At 41.2% G+C, this 15,631-nt stretch overlaps 1 protein-coding gene across 1 annotated transcript in view; it reads left to right on the top strand.

The window, feature by feature from the left end:
• The window catches only part of ZDHHC17 (zinc finger DHHC-type palmitoyltransferase 17), a 217,794-nt gene extending 203,328 nt beyond the window's left edge, over window positions 1-14,466 (top strand). Inside the window, exons 16-17 of the mRNA XM_069228795.1 lie at window positions 2,707-2,801; window positions 11,019-14,466. Coding sequence (XP_069084896.1) covers window positions 2,707-2,801; window positions 11,019-11,157 — 234 coding nt within the window. The 3' untranslated portion in view covers window positions 11,158-14,466. The remainder of the gene's footprint in view (window positions 1-2,706; window positions 2,802-11,018) is intronic.
• The last annotated feature ends 1,165 nt before the right edge of the window (window positions 14,467-15,631 follow it).

The raw sequence follows: 15,631 nt of genomic DNA, 5'->3' as shown, positions 1-15,631 counted from the left end.
AGGTCGTTTGTGTTCTAATAATGTTCTTATGCAGTATTGTTTATTTTTATATAACCTTGTTGTAGAGTCTCGTGTGGTCTATTTATTGTGTCACTGGTGTGAGTGTGTTGCGCAAATGATTTACATGTTACCTCTGAGGATAAGCCTGACTAATCTGTGCCACGTTAACGGGGGTGAGCACAGGCTATCTTTGTTGTGTAACTTACTCGCCCTGACTAGAGTGGTGGGTTCGCCTGGCTGAGGTGCCTACCCGAGCCAACCAGAAACACTGTTTCTAACATTCTCCATCTGACTTGTAAGAGTCCCCCTTAGTAGGCATTTATACTGAGAACAGGGGTTTACCCTCCTTCATATGGTAAGTCTCACTCCGTCTGTCTTTTTTTTAGTTCAAGTTTACCAGAGAAATGTGCGATAGACCTATTTTGGGCTTACTAAGAATATACTGGGGCCTGCAGCCCAACCATTGGTTGATGTTACGGTGACTGTTAGTTGCTCGCTTTCTATTGGATGGTTTCCCTTGTTTCGGCCTGCTCATTTTTCTGTTAGACCCCACCCATGTAGCATAGCCTAGTTACCATCCCTTGACTGGCTAATTGACTTCTAGGCTTTCTACACTCGCGTTTAGCGATCTAATTTTTTCCTTTTTATTTAAGCACTTCATGTGAGTGCACGTGTTTTCCAGCTGTCTTTCTCATGCACGTTTCTTCTTCTCCTCTCCATCTCTGCCCACCCATGTGCTTCTCCCCTACACTCTGCACATTGCTCACTTTTGCCTGTTTTTCCCTTGTATTGCTTCTTCCTTGCCCACCGTGTTGCTTCACCCATATTAACTTTTTCAAAAAAATAGTTCTTGCACTGTTTTAAAACCGACATTTTGCACCACTTTTTTATTTAATTTACCGATCCATCACAAAAAAAAAAAAAAAACTGAAAGCCTATATCCTTTTCTATACATGCATGCTAAATGCTTGCGTGTGCCTACAAAATGACACAGCAGACATAATGCTATACAGCATGGCAAAAAATTATTGATGATAGGTCTTGTAGAGGAGACCTATTGGCTTTGACAGTGCTTGTTTCATTGGTGCAGCATTCCATAGTGGTTTGGTGTCGTTCTTCCTCCATCCGTTTGAGTACTTTCCAATGTCCAATGCTATGAGGGTTCCTGGCACGGTCAGAAAAACCTGAAAACGCATCTTCTGCCAAAGGGAGAGAGGAGAAAATTAGCAAAGGCTCATCAACACAACAGCTTAAGGTCACGATTCACCCAAGACTCTAAATAGCAGGGGAGATCCTCAAGTGGACTAGACGGGATAAAGGAATTGGTAGGGCAAGCAACTAATGTACTGTTTTGTCTAGGCAGCAAATGTGGAGTGGTCTGTATGTTCCTGGCATATGCACTTTCTGGTAATTGAAATAGCTCGATCCTTGTGGCACTGGTAGGCTGCTAAACCAAAACTAATTATGAATTATTTAAAAATGTAAGAATGATTTGATATGTTTCCTAAGCTGGAAGCACACCATAACTTGACCAACGGTATAAAAAGAGTGCCTAATTTGCAAAAGATCATGTTGACCCTTTGGGAATTTATTACTGTACAATTACTTTTGCATTTGACGCAACTTTCTGACTGTCATGAAATTCCCGTGACTTCCAGTAATCTGCGAAACTTTTGAGGAGTGCTCACTTGAGTATCATTTGTGACACAAGTCTGCATCTACGCATTTTACTTGTGTTTGTTTTTTGTGATGGGAAAAATATTGTTCCTTATGGGGGAACCACATCACTTGAACTTCCATTAAATATGACGTAGTTTCCTCCTTGGCAGCAACCTTACCCGTGCACCTCCCTTGACCAAAGTAATGTACAGCCGTTGCTAGGGTAGCAAACTACCTGCAGATGGGAAGTGCGAATGTTAAAAAAAAGTACAAGCTTGTTTGTCTTTCACCTACCTTTGCAGGTAAGACGTGTACAAATACGGGAGGGATGTACAAACTGTGCTGAGAAAAGTTGGGATTACTATTTTCTTTATCTGTGATTTTCCTTGCAGATACATTTATTGGCGGTCAGAAGTTATGTTAAGTGCACAAAAACCTCTGTGAATGAAGGCCTGTACGACTAATTCAACAGACGTATACTTTAGTTTTGGTTTGCACAAAGCAATTAACTTGACATGGCCCAGAAACATATTAAAGACATAATTATGATTTATATTTCTTTTTTGTTTTAAAGAAAAAGTAGTTCCTGCTGTAGTCAAGTGCTCCTGAATCTTTTAAACTACCTGTCATTTGTCTAAATATATTTATCTGTTAGTTAATCCAATAGTTAGCTAATGTAAACTTGGCTCTGAAAGTAAGTTTCATAAAGTAGGAAGCGGATACTCCACTTTATTTTCTGTCTTTCACAGAAAGCTAGGTGCTTGTAGTGCTAAACACATGGGGAGGTGGGAGAAAATTTAATGTGATGTTCCTCACCGCTGCTGCAATTTAATAGAAATTTGGTGAAGTGTGGATACTGAGCTCTTCAATTTTCATTCCTTTACTTACCTTATATGAACTTGATTATTTTTACAACTACTGAAAAAGCATAAGCAACTTTCAAATGGAGATGTGTGGGGATCAACTGCATGTGGTTCAGATTGTAGGGCACAATGTTAAGAACTATTATATTTGATATTTAAGAAACTCTAATATTTCTGTTCGCAGATATCTTGTCTAGGGATTACAACAAATGAAAGAATGAATGCAAGACGGTACAAGCACTTTAAGGTTACAACTACATCAATTGAAAGTCCGTTTAAGTAAGTAGTACTGTGAATGAGTGTTTTTCTCTTATCTCCCCATTGATAATTATCTTGTGTATTGCCATCCCATGAATGCGCCTTTTCTTCTTTATTATCGGGTCTTCAGCACAGTTCAGTGCATTGTAATGCAGACATATACTTTTCTGTATTGTAGCATTTATATAATGCTTCATCCTACACCTTGGAAGAGTTCCTGGTTGGCAAAGTGTTGCATTTATTGTGTCCCTATGTGGGAAGTGTTTTGGTGTCATCCTGAGTTTCCACAATGGACTTGGCATGTGTAAAGAATTGAGTTATTGGTTGAGGAGGGGTGGAAGCCCCAGTCGGGTAACAATCCAAGTCCTTGTTGGGATGAACCACAAAATTCAATTAATTAATCTTTGTTTAACCCTCTGGTAGCTTGGCATAAAGCAGTTATGCGTAACCTGGAGGTGATGTATAAAGTCTTCATGCAGCACATAAACAGTTACAATGTGAAAACGCAAAACAAGAAAAATCCCAGTTCAATTTAGAAAAACAGAGTACATTTTATTTAATAAAATGATACCAGAACAACAATAATCCAAACAACAGAACTAGATCTATTCAATTGTAAAGTTTTTTCTTTTTTAGTGAAAATAATGCCTAAAAGAACAAAGCACCACTTGCGGTCGTTTGGTCGCACAAGACTGGTGAATTCACAAGTTCAGGCCAACTGCGATGGTGCACTAGTCAGATACAGGGACTGGGTTAGTCCAGCTGAAAAGTTACCTTCCAAGTGTAGCAAGCAGAGTTCTGTTTGCAGTGGAGAAGGCAGGGAGGTGGCTGAGCTTTGCGGACTGTTGACACTGTAGTGCGAAGAGCAGGTAGGGTGTTGCAGACGGTCGTCGCTGTAGCTTTGTTTTGGCAGTCTTCCAAGCTGACGTTACTATACTTCAAAGTGCAGGCCTTGCATTGCTGGACATCGCAGGTGGCACAGTCTTGTGAAGAGGCCCATGTACTGTTGTGAAGAGCCCAAACTTAAGGATTTTCACTTTTCTTCAGGAGGAATATACTCTGATGCCAGCCAAGGGTCCAGGACCTGGGCAGTCACCTCTTGACGATCAAAGATTTACTCCAGCAGAGCTCAGGCAGGTCCAGTGGTAGCAGGTTAGCTGAGCAGTTGCAGGGAGGTCTCTGAAGCATCCCTGTAGCTCAAACATGAGATCAACCAGCTGACCCTTAGAGTCACTCAGGTTAGCCTGGGTTGAAGGCCAGCAGGTCTAGCCTTCCTTCTCAGACACCAAGGCAACAGGGCAGACCTTCTGTAACTGGTTATATATGGGATACTTCCTGTCCTACCCCCACATCTGTTTATTTAAAGTTCTTCCACTGTCAAGACTCCAAACTGTCTAGTGTGACAAGACCGAGCAGGCCTGGTAGATTCCTTCTGTGTGTGTAGGAGACAAAGCCTTTGGAAGTGTAAGTGGTGCTGGGTACAGCCCCCACCTCAGTCATGCTGACAAGGTAGCCCATTCTGTTCATAACTAAGCCCTATTTGCCTTTGTGTCACTGTGTGGAAGTGGTACACAACCCCAGCAGCATAGCCTACAATCCTGTGACCCAGGTTATTGGCAGAAGGCACAAATGGATGGTGGTCAAGAAAATGCCAACTTTCTAATCGTGGCATTTTCAGGACTATGACTTAAAAATCCAACTTTACCATTTAAGAGGACAAGACTTTAAATAGCATTTCAATAGACTGTAAAAGACATATCTCTATCTGCTCCCAGTCCAAAGATTTCACTTATTAAATGCAATAAGATAACCAGGTGTCAATGGGAGAGATGTCCCTTTCAAAAGTGACTTCAAGAGCTTTTTACTTCCAGGACATGTAAACCTTAAGTACACATGTCCTACTTTTTAAAAGCAATGCACCCATCCCTGTGAACCTTTGAGGCCTACCGTAGAGGTGACATAAGTATTAAAAAGGAGGTCCTAGGCCTGGCAAAACGTTTACTTGGCCAGGTCGACATGGCAGTTTACATCTGCACTACAGGATGCTGTGGCAGGCCTGAGACTTGTTTTAAAAGGTAACTTTAGTAGGTAGCACAAGTTGCATGCCCACTGGTAACATTTAATATATGGGTCTTGGGAAAGGTAGTACCATCTACCTACAAGTAAATTTAATGTGCCAGTTAGGTGTAGTCTAATTTTAACAGCTCTTAAGCATTGGATAATAGTGGTGTAATATAACAAAGTGGATTCGTAGAGTGCTTCTGGTCTATCATAAGGGTATCCAGGCTCTTTTGTAAAGTGTACAGAGCCCTAAAGCCAGCAAAAATGAATTCTGCAAACAAGTGGTGAAGGCAAAAAGTTTATGGGAATACCACACCAAGAATGTCAGGTCTGACAGCATGGCACTATTTAAATAAGGAAATGTGTTTACTTTGCACCAGTTCCATATTATAGACGTGAGTGCTGAGGCAAAAAACAGAGGGTGGTACAATCCGTGTGGAATCTGAGGGCTCCCTTAGGAGGTGATCACAAGGGGTCCCAAGAAAAGGCCTCAAAGAGAGGCTGGTCTTCCACCAATGAAAAATCAAGCTGTGGTTTTGACTATGTGTTGACTTACAGTCTCCTCAGGATCACTGCAGATGCTATTATTCAGAATGTACTACTAATGTTAAAATTGGGAAACTTTGCATTATCTCTCTTGCCCTCTGGTAAGTGGCACCACAACTCAGCTTAAGACTGTAACCTCCCCGGATATGACCTCTGAGTCATTCAAAGCAGCACACCAATACCAGCTCCTTTTTTTCCGCACTCTTCTGGGCAGATCCGAAGTTGCTCTCCTGGAAATGTTTTTTCAGTAAACTTTTGTATTGCAAAAATTGTCTCCCACAATGCTGCCAACATTTATGCAATCTTGTACCTCTACGACATTGGTTTGCCGCGACTGTTCCCCAAGCATAATTCCAAAGGATTGAAAACAATGCAACAGCATACATAGCAAGTCTGTTGAAGAGTGGAGGCTAAACTTTTTCGCGTTTGGGTCTGGGATGACTACAGAGGTGAGCAGGTCTGTGCCAAATCCCATGTCCATTACCACTTCAGTTTGCCTTCCGGCACATTCTTGGAGCAGCCTTCTTCAGAGAGAGTGGAAGGTTTTCTAAGGGAGTGTTCTAGCTGAATAAGAGGAACCCCTTGTCTTCCAGAAGCTGATCATATTCTAGTGTGGGGTCTTGTCATCCTCGGCTCTGTTTATAAGCCCTGACCTTGTCATCACGGTTCCATTTCCTAACTCCAGCCTCCGCATCAACTTTGGTGCCAGATTTTCTAGAGGTGAGCCTCAGCTCTGAAATTGAGCCTTCTAATGTGCTTTGAGCCTTCGAAGACCCTGGTGATAGTGCAGGTCACAGCTTCCAGCCAGGCCATACTGACCTTCACTTAAAGGAACTACAACGTGCTTCACTCTAGTGCACCTCATGTTCCCAAGGAGCCTTGAGTCATTTGATTGGAAGCGAGCACTTAGACGCAGGAGGCCTTGCCAGCTGCCATGCCATTGGCACCTGTCCTGTCTTCGGATCTGTTGCATGCTCTGAAATTTCAGAAGACTAGAGCCGTACTGATCAGATTTAGATGCAGAGAACAATGGTTGTTGGTGGGGGCTCCTATCAGATGTTTGCCCTACAGTTAATATTTTGGCAGGCTTGGGCACCCTTTGTTTTGAAGTCAAGACATATTCAGATCCTTAGTATCATCTGTTGTAGGGACTATGACCGCAGCAATTTGGGCAATCATCTTCCCCCACGGCACAGATACAGCAGCCTTCTGCTGTCATGCTTGTTTGCTCTCCTCTAGATTCTTGGGTCATGTCCAAATGAATCTTAATGGATGCACTCCACTGGATTCTTGGGTAATGTCCAAGCAAACTTCACTGATATTCCCTTTGGTGCTCAGATTTTGGTAAGAAGGCGGAGTATTGTTTCAGGCAAGGGCTCTTCTAGCAGCCATGAGAACCCTGTACCTTCTGGTCATTCTTGCCTCCAGCATCTTGTTGGTGCCTCATGCACAATGGCGCATTCATGTACCATTTGTGTTTTCTGTGCAATTTTCCTGGGTGTGACTCGGAATATATAGTGGTGCCCAGTGGTGAATCACATCACATGCAGGAAGCTGTTTTGCCCTGTGTCAGCGATGGTCATGATGGTGACTGATGTTTCTTGCCTCGGGTTGGGCAGTCATCTTTACAAACTGGTGATTAGAGGCATTTCTTCTGTCTCTGTGCAGACCTTGAACTTTGTGGGATTCGCCTGCCATTCAAGTTGTTTCTGGCTTCCATTTGTGGCCAGTCATTTCAGTTCCTAACACACACTAATGTGATGTGGTATGTCAACAAACAGGAAAACCTGAGCTCATGTCACCCTGGTCTGCAGGCTGTTAGGCTGTGGTCCTGGGCACGGGCTCCCAAAGTCTGACTAATAGTCACTCCCCAGCAGGCTGTCTGACTGTGCAGACCTACAATTTCTATCCACACCACCTTGTAAACTGAGTTGCATCTTCACCCAGAGGTGGTCCAGTACATCTTCTCAACTTTGAAGTCTGCAGGGATGGCCATTTTATCAGATCTGTGTCCCAGGACTTACTGGGTTGACCTTCTCCTTAGACTGTCCAACTTGATAATACTTTCCACCTTGATATTGCAGCTTCAAATGGTAAGGAATCTGCAAGTAGAAGTATCCATCAAAGAACAAGCACACTTACTTTTATTAACAATCCTTCTGGTGGATATTGTATGTGTCTGCCAAATCATAATCAGTCCCACCTGCCCCTCCTTTCGGAGTGATATTTCCAGCAGTCCTCTACACAGCGGTTCAGTAGATCAAGTAACAAATTATAGTGTGAGGTTTTTGCTCCTCTGCAGGGTAGTTATTCTTCTGTGAGAGTCGTCATTTCAGAACCCTATCAACTGCTTTTCCCCTGTGACCTCTTGAGAACACACCTTGAGTCCGAAATCCCATAATCATTATCAGATGGTATCTGAACTTCTTGGCAGCTATAAGAACAAGCATTTGCAATGCAACGGGTCTCGCGTTTGCTCATGTTAGAGCTGATAGCGTTGTAAACTCCTAACCGGACTTTTCACCTATCGGCAAAAGTGCATTTATGTACCTAACCCGAAAATGTGCAATTAACTATGTAAAGCGCTCGACTTCTGCCAAGCAAAATCGCGCTAGTAAATTAGAGAAAAAGTAGTCCACGAGCCGGACAGAAAACAAAGAGCCTCGCATTTTTTCTGTACTTGGTCGATGCGCTCGAGGTGGGCTAGCCACCGGAAAAGGCATGACGTATGCATGCCTTCCACTAATGAAAGCAAGCAGATTTTATTAGGCAAGCTCACGAACCAATGAAAAACACTGACGTGACATCCACAGGGCTGCGAGCCCTTTTCTAAACACTAGAGCGTCTCGCTGCGATACGCATGCGCAAGCGCATGCATCGCAGACTCGACCCTAAAGCAGTCTAGAAAAACACTAGAGTTAAAATAATGCACAGGATATGACCTAATAACGGTGTCATCCACAAGGCTTCTGTTACAGGTAAGCAGTTAGTTTCATTCCGATTATAATTCTCTTACTTGTTCACAAGGTACTAAATGTCATTAAGAATTAATTTGATGACTCTAAAGAGCAGATGTTTGTCCCAAATGATTTTCCAGCATCAGTCGGAAAACTTTGTTCGACTAGGAGGAAAACCATCCATAAAAGTGTACAAAAAGTATAAAATATACACAATAACAATAAACAATCACTTCAAAATACAATTTGACAGTAGTAAATACAACAATACATCACAGATAAATAATACAAATTTAAACCCACGTCCGCTTGCTCACCACACTAAGAAGAAGTATGTCTCTTCATCCACCATATGTTGCAAGAAGTGATACGCTTCAGTACAATGCCTAAACATTTTTTGATTTTAAAAAATTTACTAGATATTTTTTTGTGAGCAGAGTGTAAAATTTACAAAAGAATAAAAAGTATAGCATGGACTACTTAAAACTACTATTAAAAGGACAAACGCTTGCCTAAAGGTTACTCTGATATCCAAGGGGAAAAGACAGTAAGTACTTGTTTGTGACTATTCTAAAACGAAAGAACAAAGAACATAACCACCTCCCCCTGGTCTCCCACAAATATCCATTTGAAAGAGCCTCAGAATTAAGGCTCATGTACGCTATAACCGTGCTCTTTAAAGATTCTTCCTTTTACCGAGCTTCAGTCGGCTGAGTTAGTAAATGAGACTGCTCCAATTTCTTATTTAAAACAGCACATCCGTCAGTGTTAGTAAGAACATGACCCAAGCCAATCCCTTTCAAGGACGTTTTCACATACCCTAAGAAGGGAATTGACAGACCGTTGTCACACCTTAGGCAATCATTAATGGTGTCCTTAGTACAGTTTCCTCTGTATGCCAAACTGATAACCAGAGCAAAGGGGATCTAATATGGATCAAGTCTGACAGATAACTTAAGACCTGGTTCTAAGTGGGAAATAAAATGTGACTGTATTGGAGCACCAAAAGATTTTCTACAAAATTGATTCTCCCCCTTGCAGGGTGAGGCAGTCTAATATGCCCCACATACCTGCCCCCATATGTGGCAATCTGGACACATTGGGTTTTGTAGATGTGTAACATAGACTCCAGTGCTGTGCCTCCTTTTGGCTGAGGGATAGAAAACACCCCCCTTCCCTCCATTGGCCTTCGCTATATTTGCCCTACTGTAAGAAATATGATCAGCAGAGGAGCCACCTTCACTGAAGTTAATACGATAAGAAAAAGTGGTCACGCTACCCAAGGATTTGGGGCCCACTCTGGTGGAGAACATTTTTTAACAATTAAGGTGACACAACATAATAAATTAATTTGCAAAGTTAATCTGTAGATCTAGGTTGGCTGTAAAATAGGCGAAAGAATTGAGTAACTTATGTAGACCATTCATGCCAAAAGCACAACGTCATCTGCAAAAAGAAGTACAGGAAGGAGAGCACCCTTTATATCCTTCTCCAATGTTCCTAAGATAATCAAATGTGGGCAGAGGTAGTTAATATATAGGATGAAAAGCAGTGGGGCAAGAACGCATCCTTGACGGGCACCGCGCCCAGTAAAAAAAACGTTTGTTACTTCGACACTCTGGCCCCACTGAACACTTGCTTTTGTGTTGGAGTACAGTGCAGATAATACAGTTACAATAGACACATCTAACCTTAAATCTATTAAGTGTGCCACAGTTTAGATCTATTAACACAGTCAAAGGCCATAGATGGATCCATAAATGGTAAGTAAAGCTGTTTCCGTCTGGCCACAGTGTATTTCCCAATTACTAAATTTAGGTTCAGACATTGTTCTGTTGTACCAGTGCCTGACCAAAATCCATACTGGCAAGTATGCAGTATCTTTTTTCATTGCCCCCTGAGTTATTCTATTGTAAAGGACCCTCCCAAAGATCTTAGCTGGAATATCGATCAAAGAAATAGGGCGATAGCTGTGGGTCTTTGCATAATCGTCCTTCTTAAAAATTGGTATAATGACTGAACATAACTATGAACTTGAGATGGCAGAAAGAATCACATTATTAAAAACGTACATCAACAAGGGAGCCCACAAACCATCATTGCTTTTAATTAAATCAATTGGCATCCCATCTGGGCCTGTTGCTTTAACCCCAGTGCTCTGCTGAATGGCTGTGACAACTTACTGCAAAGATATTGGTTCAAACTTGAGTAGCAACCCAGGCTCAACTGTCGAAACATCGTCGCCCTAGTCCGAGGCGAGATAGATTTGGAAACAATGCACTACCCATTCATCATTATTTTTCTGAGAGCTGATAGGAGTATTTTTCTGATCCAGTGAACGTAATTGGTGACAGCTCTCCAAAAGGTTGTGCCGTCTTTAGTACAGGCTTGTGTGGGTCCTCCCAATGCGGTGTTACAATAAAAAAAATTCTAGCTATCGCGTCAAGAATTTTCAATTCTATTAAGGACACGGAGGCGAAACACAGCAGCCAATAAACTTACAGAAAAAGCAAAACTACATTTCTCAAGAGCGCCTGTAGTCCGGCCTGACCAATCCCAATACTCTTCTTGGCTTTCACAATATTTGGTATTTCGTAGTGTGAGACTGATTTATATGCTGTGCTCCGTTATTCTAATGCTTTATCATTAAAACAATGTCTTTTTTTTCTTTTAGCCATGGATGTATAAGAAATGTCATAGACTTTTTTGAATTCAAGTGCTGTGGTCTCTTTCGCCCTGTTATTGTGGACTGGACAAGGCAATACACGATAGAGTACGACCAGACTACGGGATCAGGATACCAGCTGGTGTAGCCTCATGGTCCTCGTGGGATCATATCATACCCAAGTGGTGCCTGAACGTTTCTCTACTCCCCTTGAACTGTAGCATGCTATTTGTGGAGCCAACTATGAATCTTGCGATACCTTCTCTTTGTCAGGATTTTATTAATAACAGAAAACCTGGACAGACCAATCTGCCAACACTGATAGAGGAGGAGGATCACCACAATGGGATTTTAAACTTCTTAATAAGGGGCCTATTTGGAACAAGTTTGACAGAAATTGTGTACACATTGTTTATTATTTTTTTTATTTAACACCCTTCTCACAAAGTCTGACATTACAGTATTGACAAACTAAAGTCACGCTGCAGTGACTAGAAGAGAAACGACTCCAGTTCCTGTTAGAATAGGTCTACTGGAAAGGCTACCCACTGCCCGGAAGTGAACTCTGAAACTTGAGCCAGATACGGTGGCGTCTTTTCATTCCTGTAATGTGATCTTATACCGGGGCACCTTGGTGTTGTGTGTAAAAATGTGCTTCGGAATTAAGGAGTACAGTGCTAAAAGATCATGTGGTTTTGTTGGGCCTCCTTTGTTTTCCGTTAAATTGGTGAAACGGGGCTCGCAAGGAGGACGTTGACAAAAAAATGTGCGGCCTACGTTTTACAGCCCTCACCTGTCGAGGCCATCTGTTCTCACTGCGTAAATGCTATTACACACGTGTTACGAGATTGTATTCGGACAGTAACCCGTTGCATGGCCACAAAGCTCCTTGCAGCTATTGAAGCTTGCGTAAGTACGACTTCATTTCATATCACACTGCTACACGTTGTGTGTAGCTGGAAGTGCAGGGTTTGCAGCTCTGAAGCCATCTGCTACATTTTTGTCATGGCGGTGATATTCTCACTTTTTATTTTAATAATCATTGAATCCAATCATTAAATCTTTGATCACTCAGTGGTTGCTGCGGAATTGTCCTCCTCGTCGAGAAATGAATTAAATCTCCTCCCCCATTGGTCAGTGCCTTCTGATTGATGTGTGAGAGAGGAGACGGTTACTTGTCATAGCAATGATTTGTTTCCAGTGCCTATTTTCATCCTTCTTTGCTGTTGTCCTATAGATTCATTCTGTTTGCAAATGATTGGTATGAAATACATTCGTTCTCCATGTTGCGCTCGTATATCTGTTTAAACATACTATATGTGCAGTCGACAGTGCAGTTTGTCCTCCTCTTCCATATTGGCAGACGAGGAGGTCTTCATCCTTTTAGATAAAAATCAGACACACACAGCCAAAGTTCCCCTTAGGGCGCAGTGCAAATGTTACCTTGCACATTCTGCTGGCACATTTAGTGTTTATTCCGGATTATACGAAAGCTGTACAGATGCTCTCAGAGTTTTCACAACTCATTGGCACGTAAAAACAAACCTTTCGACTAGGTTTACTTTTTCTTATTATGGTATGGTCTAGACCACCCGCACAGTCGTGCCAAGTGTCACTTGACCGTCTCTTGTACATATATTGAAGAGGATTATGATTTACCTTTTGTTTTTAAAATCAACTTTTTGTTATTTGTTACTCTTTCAACTGTGATTGAAAGTACAACATAGCTGTCCATATTTAAGAAAGTATGCATAGTTCCCTGGTGCGTTAGTTCCGTAGCCATGCCTTGCGAAACCTACATTATCTGCATGTTTCAAATGCAGGTGTCCTCAGATGTTCTTGTAGCAGAGTCTGTGTTAAATCGAAGAACTCTATGTACAGGAAGGCAATGGCCCCTTTGCTCCTTGCTGGAGAAGGGTACCCTTCGTGATTGCCTGTCGCTCAGATTTTGCAGCTTTTTCCACTACCTGTAAGGACTTTTATTTGCAGCCAAAGTGGCCAACAGCTGTAGAAATAATCTGGAAAAACAGTTAAAATGTCAAGTAAAGTTATATGCAAAATAGCAGCATTCAGCTTATAGAATTTCTGTGGTTGAATCTGTGCTAGAGAATTGAGCTTGAAATTACATTTCCATAGGTAGAGCCAAAGATACGAGACGTGAACGAGTAGTTTCAATAACATTGATAATGGATTAATGTAAATGAGAAACGTGTGGCCATTATTACATGTATAAACAGCTCAAGAATTAATCACTGGAATTCAAGTATATTTTGTTCACATTTGTATCAAATGTAACTGACTAAAACGGGGACCCTAATTTAGGATGTTTTGCGAGAAAGCTGTTCATTAGTTTGGCAAAGGAAGTATTTTATCGTTGGTTGAAACTACAGATGCCGAAATGGCAGGTCTGCATTTTTAGAAAGTGCATTCCAGTGAGGTTTTCGGGTTTTTGGTTAGTGGATGTGTTGCACTGATAATACTTTTTCACTTTCTTATACACATTTGCTCAGTTATTCACTGCTCCTGAATATTGTTTACAGAGCCACTGAGATATGGATTATTTCTCTAATGCTGTAGAAATGCTAGTGATTGGGGAGCTCCTGTCGGGAAAATCTCCTGAGAGCTGGTCTGGAGACCACTGTAAAGAATGTGTATGTGTATATAAATAATTTATCAAAGCTGTTTGTCTTTGTGGATGTATGTTAGTATATACAAAGCTGCTTATTTAATTTTTATTCACTCTAAAAGTGTAGGAAGATAACAAATGGACTTCAAGTGATGTTCAATATGCTGTCATTAGGCATTATACCCAGTACGATCACTGCATGTTTATGCTTGGCAAAATAGCATTCCCTGTAATGTTTTGAATTGCAGGCATTTACGCAACCTAGTGGTATTACCGCCCCTTGCCTTAGGAAGAGGAGCAGTGAAGCTGTAAATATTTGATGTTCAGTATTTGCAAGTAGAGATTTATTTCCTTATTTCATTGATGGCACAATAAATTAATAGTTTGCAGTATAAGACATCAAGACTTACAGAAATGCATAGTTAGTGTACACAAATACCACCGTAAAGCATCATCTTTGTTTTCCATAGTTATTTTATAAGTGGGGCTCGAGGGGTGAAGAAGGCTGCAAAATATGTCACATACTGTTTATAAGCATAATGGATGAAATGCAACTGCTTCAGTGAAAATGTCTCACCTGCTTGTGTTTTTTCGTTTGTGTTCAAAACAAAAGCATGCAACATTGATCTGAAAGTCCTTTATTTTAACACACTGCATTTTGTTTTATAGCATTGCTCTCATTATTTATAACTTTCCATTACCTTTTGCAGTCGGGTAATGAAAATAATTCCTGTGCAAATCTTATGGAGTAGGTTGTGGTTTCCAATATGTTTCTGCAAACGGTTGTACTTGCTCCTGAATATAAATTAAAATTGACTGCCTCCATCTAAAGCACTGTTTATTCTGTCTTTTTGCAATTGAAAAGTGAACTTTGTGAGCATAATGTCAAAATCAAGTAAAAAATACTAAAATAATTTGATAAACAAAGCTAATTTTCTGCCTCCCAAATGTTTGAATCTCTGTAGAAATTATAAAGACCTGCAAAGCTAAATCATTGTGAAACCTTTGCACATTGAGAAGTTGTGCAATTTCTTTATATTTAATTAGCAAATATTGTGGTTGCTGTAACTAACGTTATTCCTTACAAATTTGGATTGTACTGGGACAGACGTCTAGGAAAGAATAATATTATCATGTTACTTCAAGACATTTTATGACTTCAAATATATCACTATGTGTAGTTTATCCGCAAATTTTAATTTGCCTGCTGGACAGTCAGTAACTAAATAAACTATTTTCAGTTTGAATGCCAAAAATAGACAGATATGTACTAGTGCTGCCAGCAGCAACGGCTGTGATGTCGTAGACTATGTACTTGGTGGTCCATTGCTTTTTCCATGCCACCTCAGGTACACACTTTATAACATTATCTATTGTATAGGAAGGTTTGCTTCTAATCCTTCACATCCTGGCTCCTCCAAAGATTTTGAAATTTAACAAGTGTGTTCCTGTCCACAGAGCATGTCACTTACTGAACATTTAGTTGTTTTTGGTAGCAAGGAATGGAATGACAGTTCCAAGTGTAGGATCAGCAACTCTCAGACGAGTCACTGGGTCAATGTGAAAGAAAGTTCCATAGACCTAGTGTTGGTTAATCCTGCAGAGAGAGTAAGTCCCAGTTTATCTGCAGCAGAGACTGCATGTCGGATTCCCTCATTCATGATCATCCTTCATTTTCCAGGAATTATGCTTTCTTTCTCCCCTGACCCCAAGTACCTGCAGTTTTCTCCTCTTCTGAAAAGAGAAACATAACTTTATCAACACATTCGAGCAAATGAAAGAACCTTAATATCTCTCTGGTGTTGTAGATGGCTTTCCACTGTATGCTCGGTCCAGGAAACTGCTGAATTAAGGGGAGGCCTTATTCCCCTAGAATTCTGATCATCCTCCCCAAGCAGGGATTCAACCAAGCCACACCCTATCGTGAAATGACTGTGGGTAGGTTTGGGATTCTTCTGCTGCAAGAACATGAAGCCACTCCATCACCTGACAATTG

The sequence above is a fragment of the Pleurodeles waltl genome, chromosome 4_1 (assembly GCF_031143425.1).
Source record: "Pleurodeles waltl isolate 20211129_DDA chromosome 4_1, aPleWal1.hap1.20221129, whole genome shotgun sequence".
Classification (NCBI taxonomy): Eukaryota; Metazoa; Chordata; class Amphibia; order Caudata; family Salamandridae; genus Pleurodeles; species Pleurodeles waltl.
Note: the sequence above shows the minus strand (reverse complement) of the source record. Positions and strands in the feature narration are given on the sequence as shown.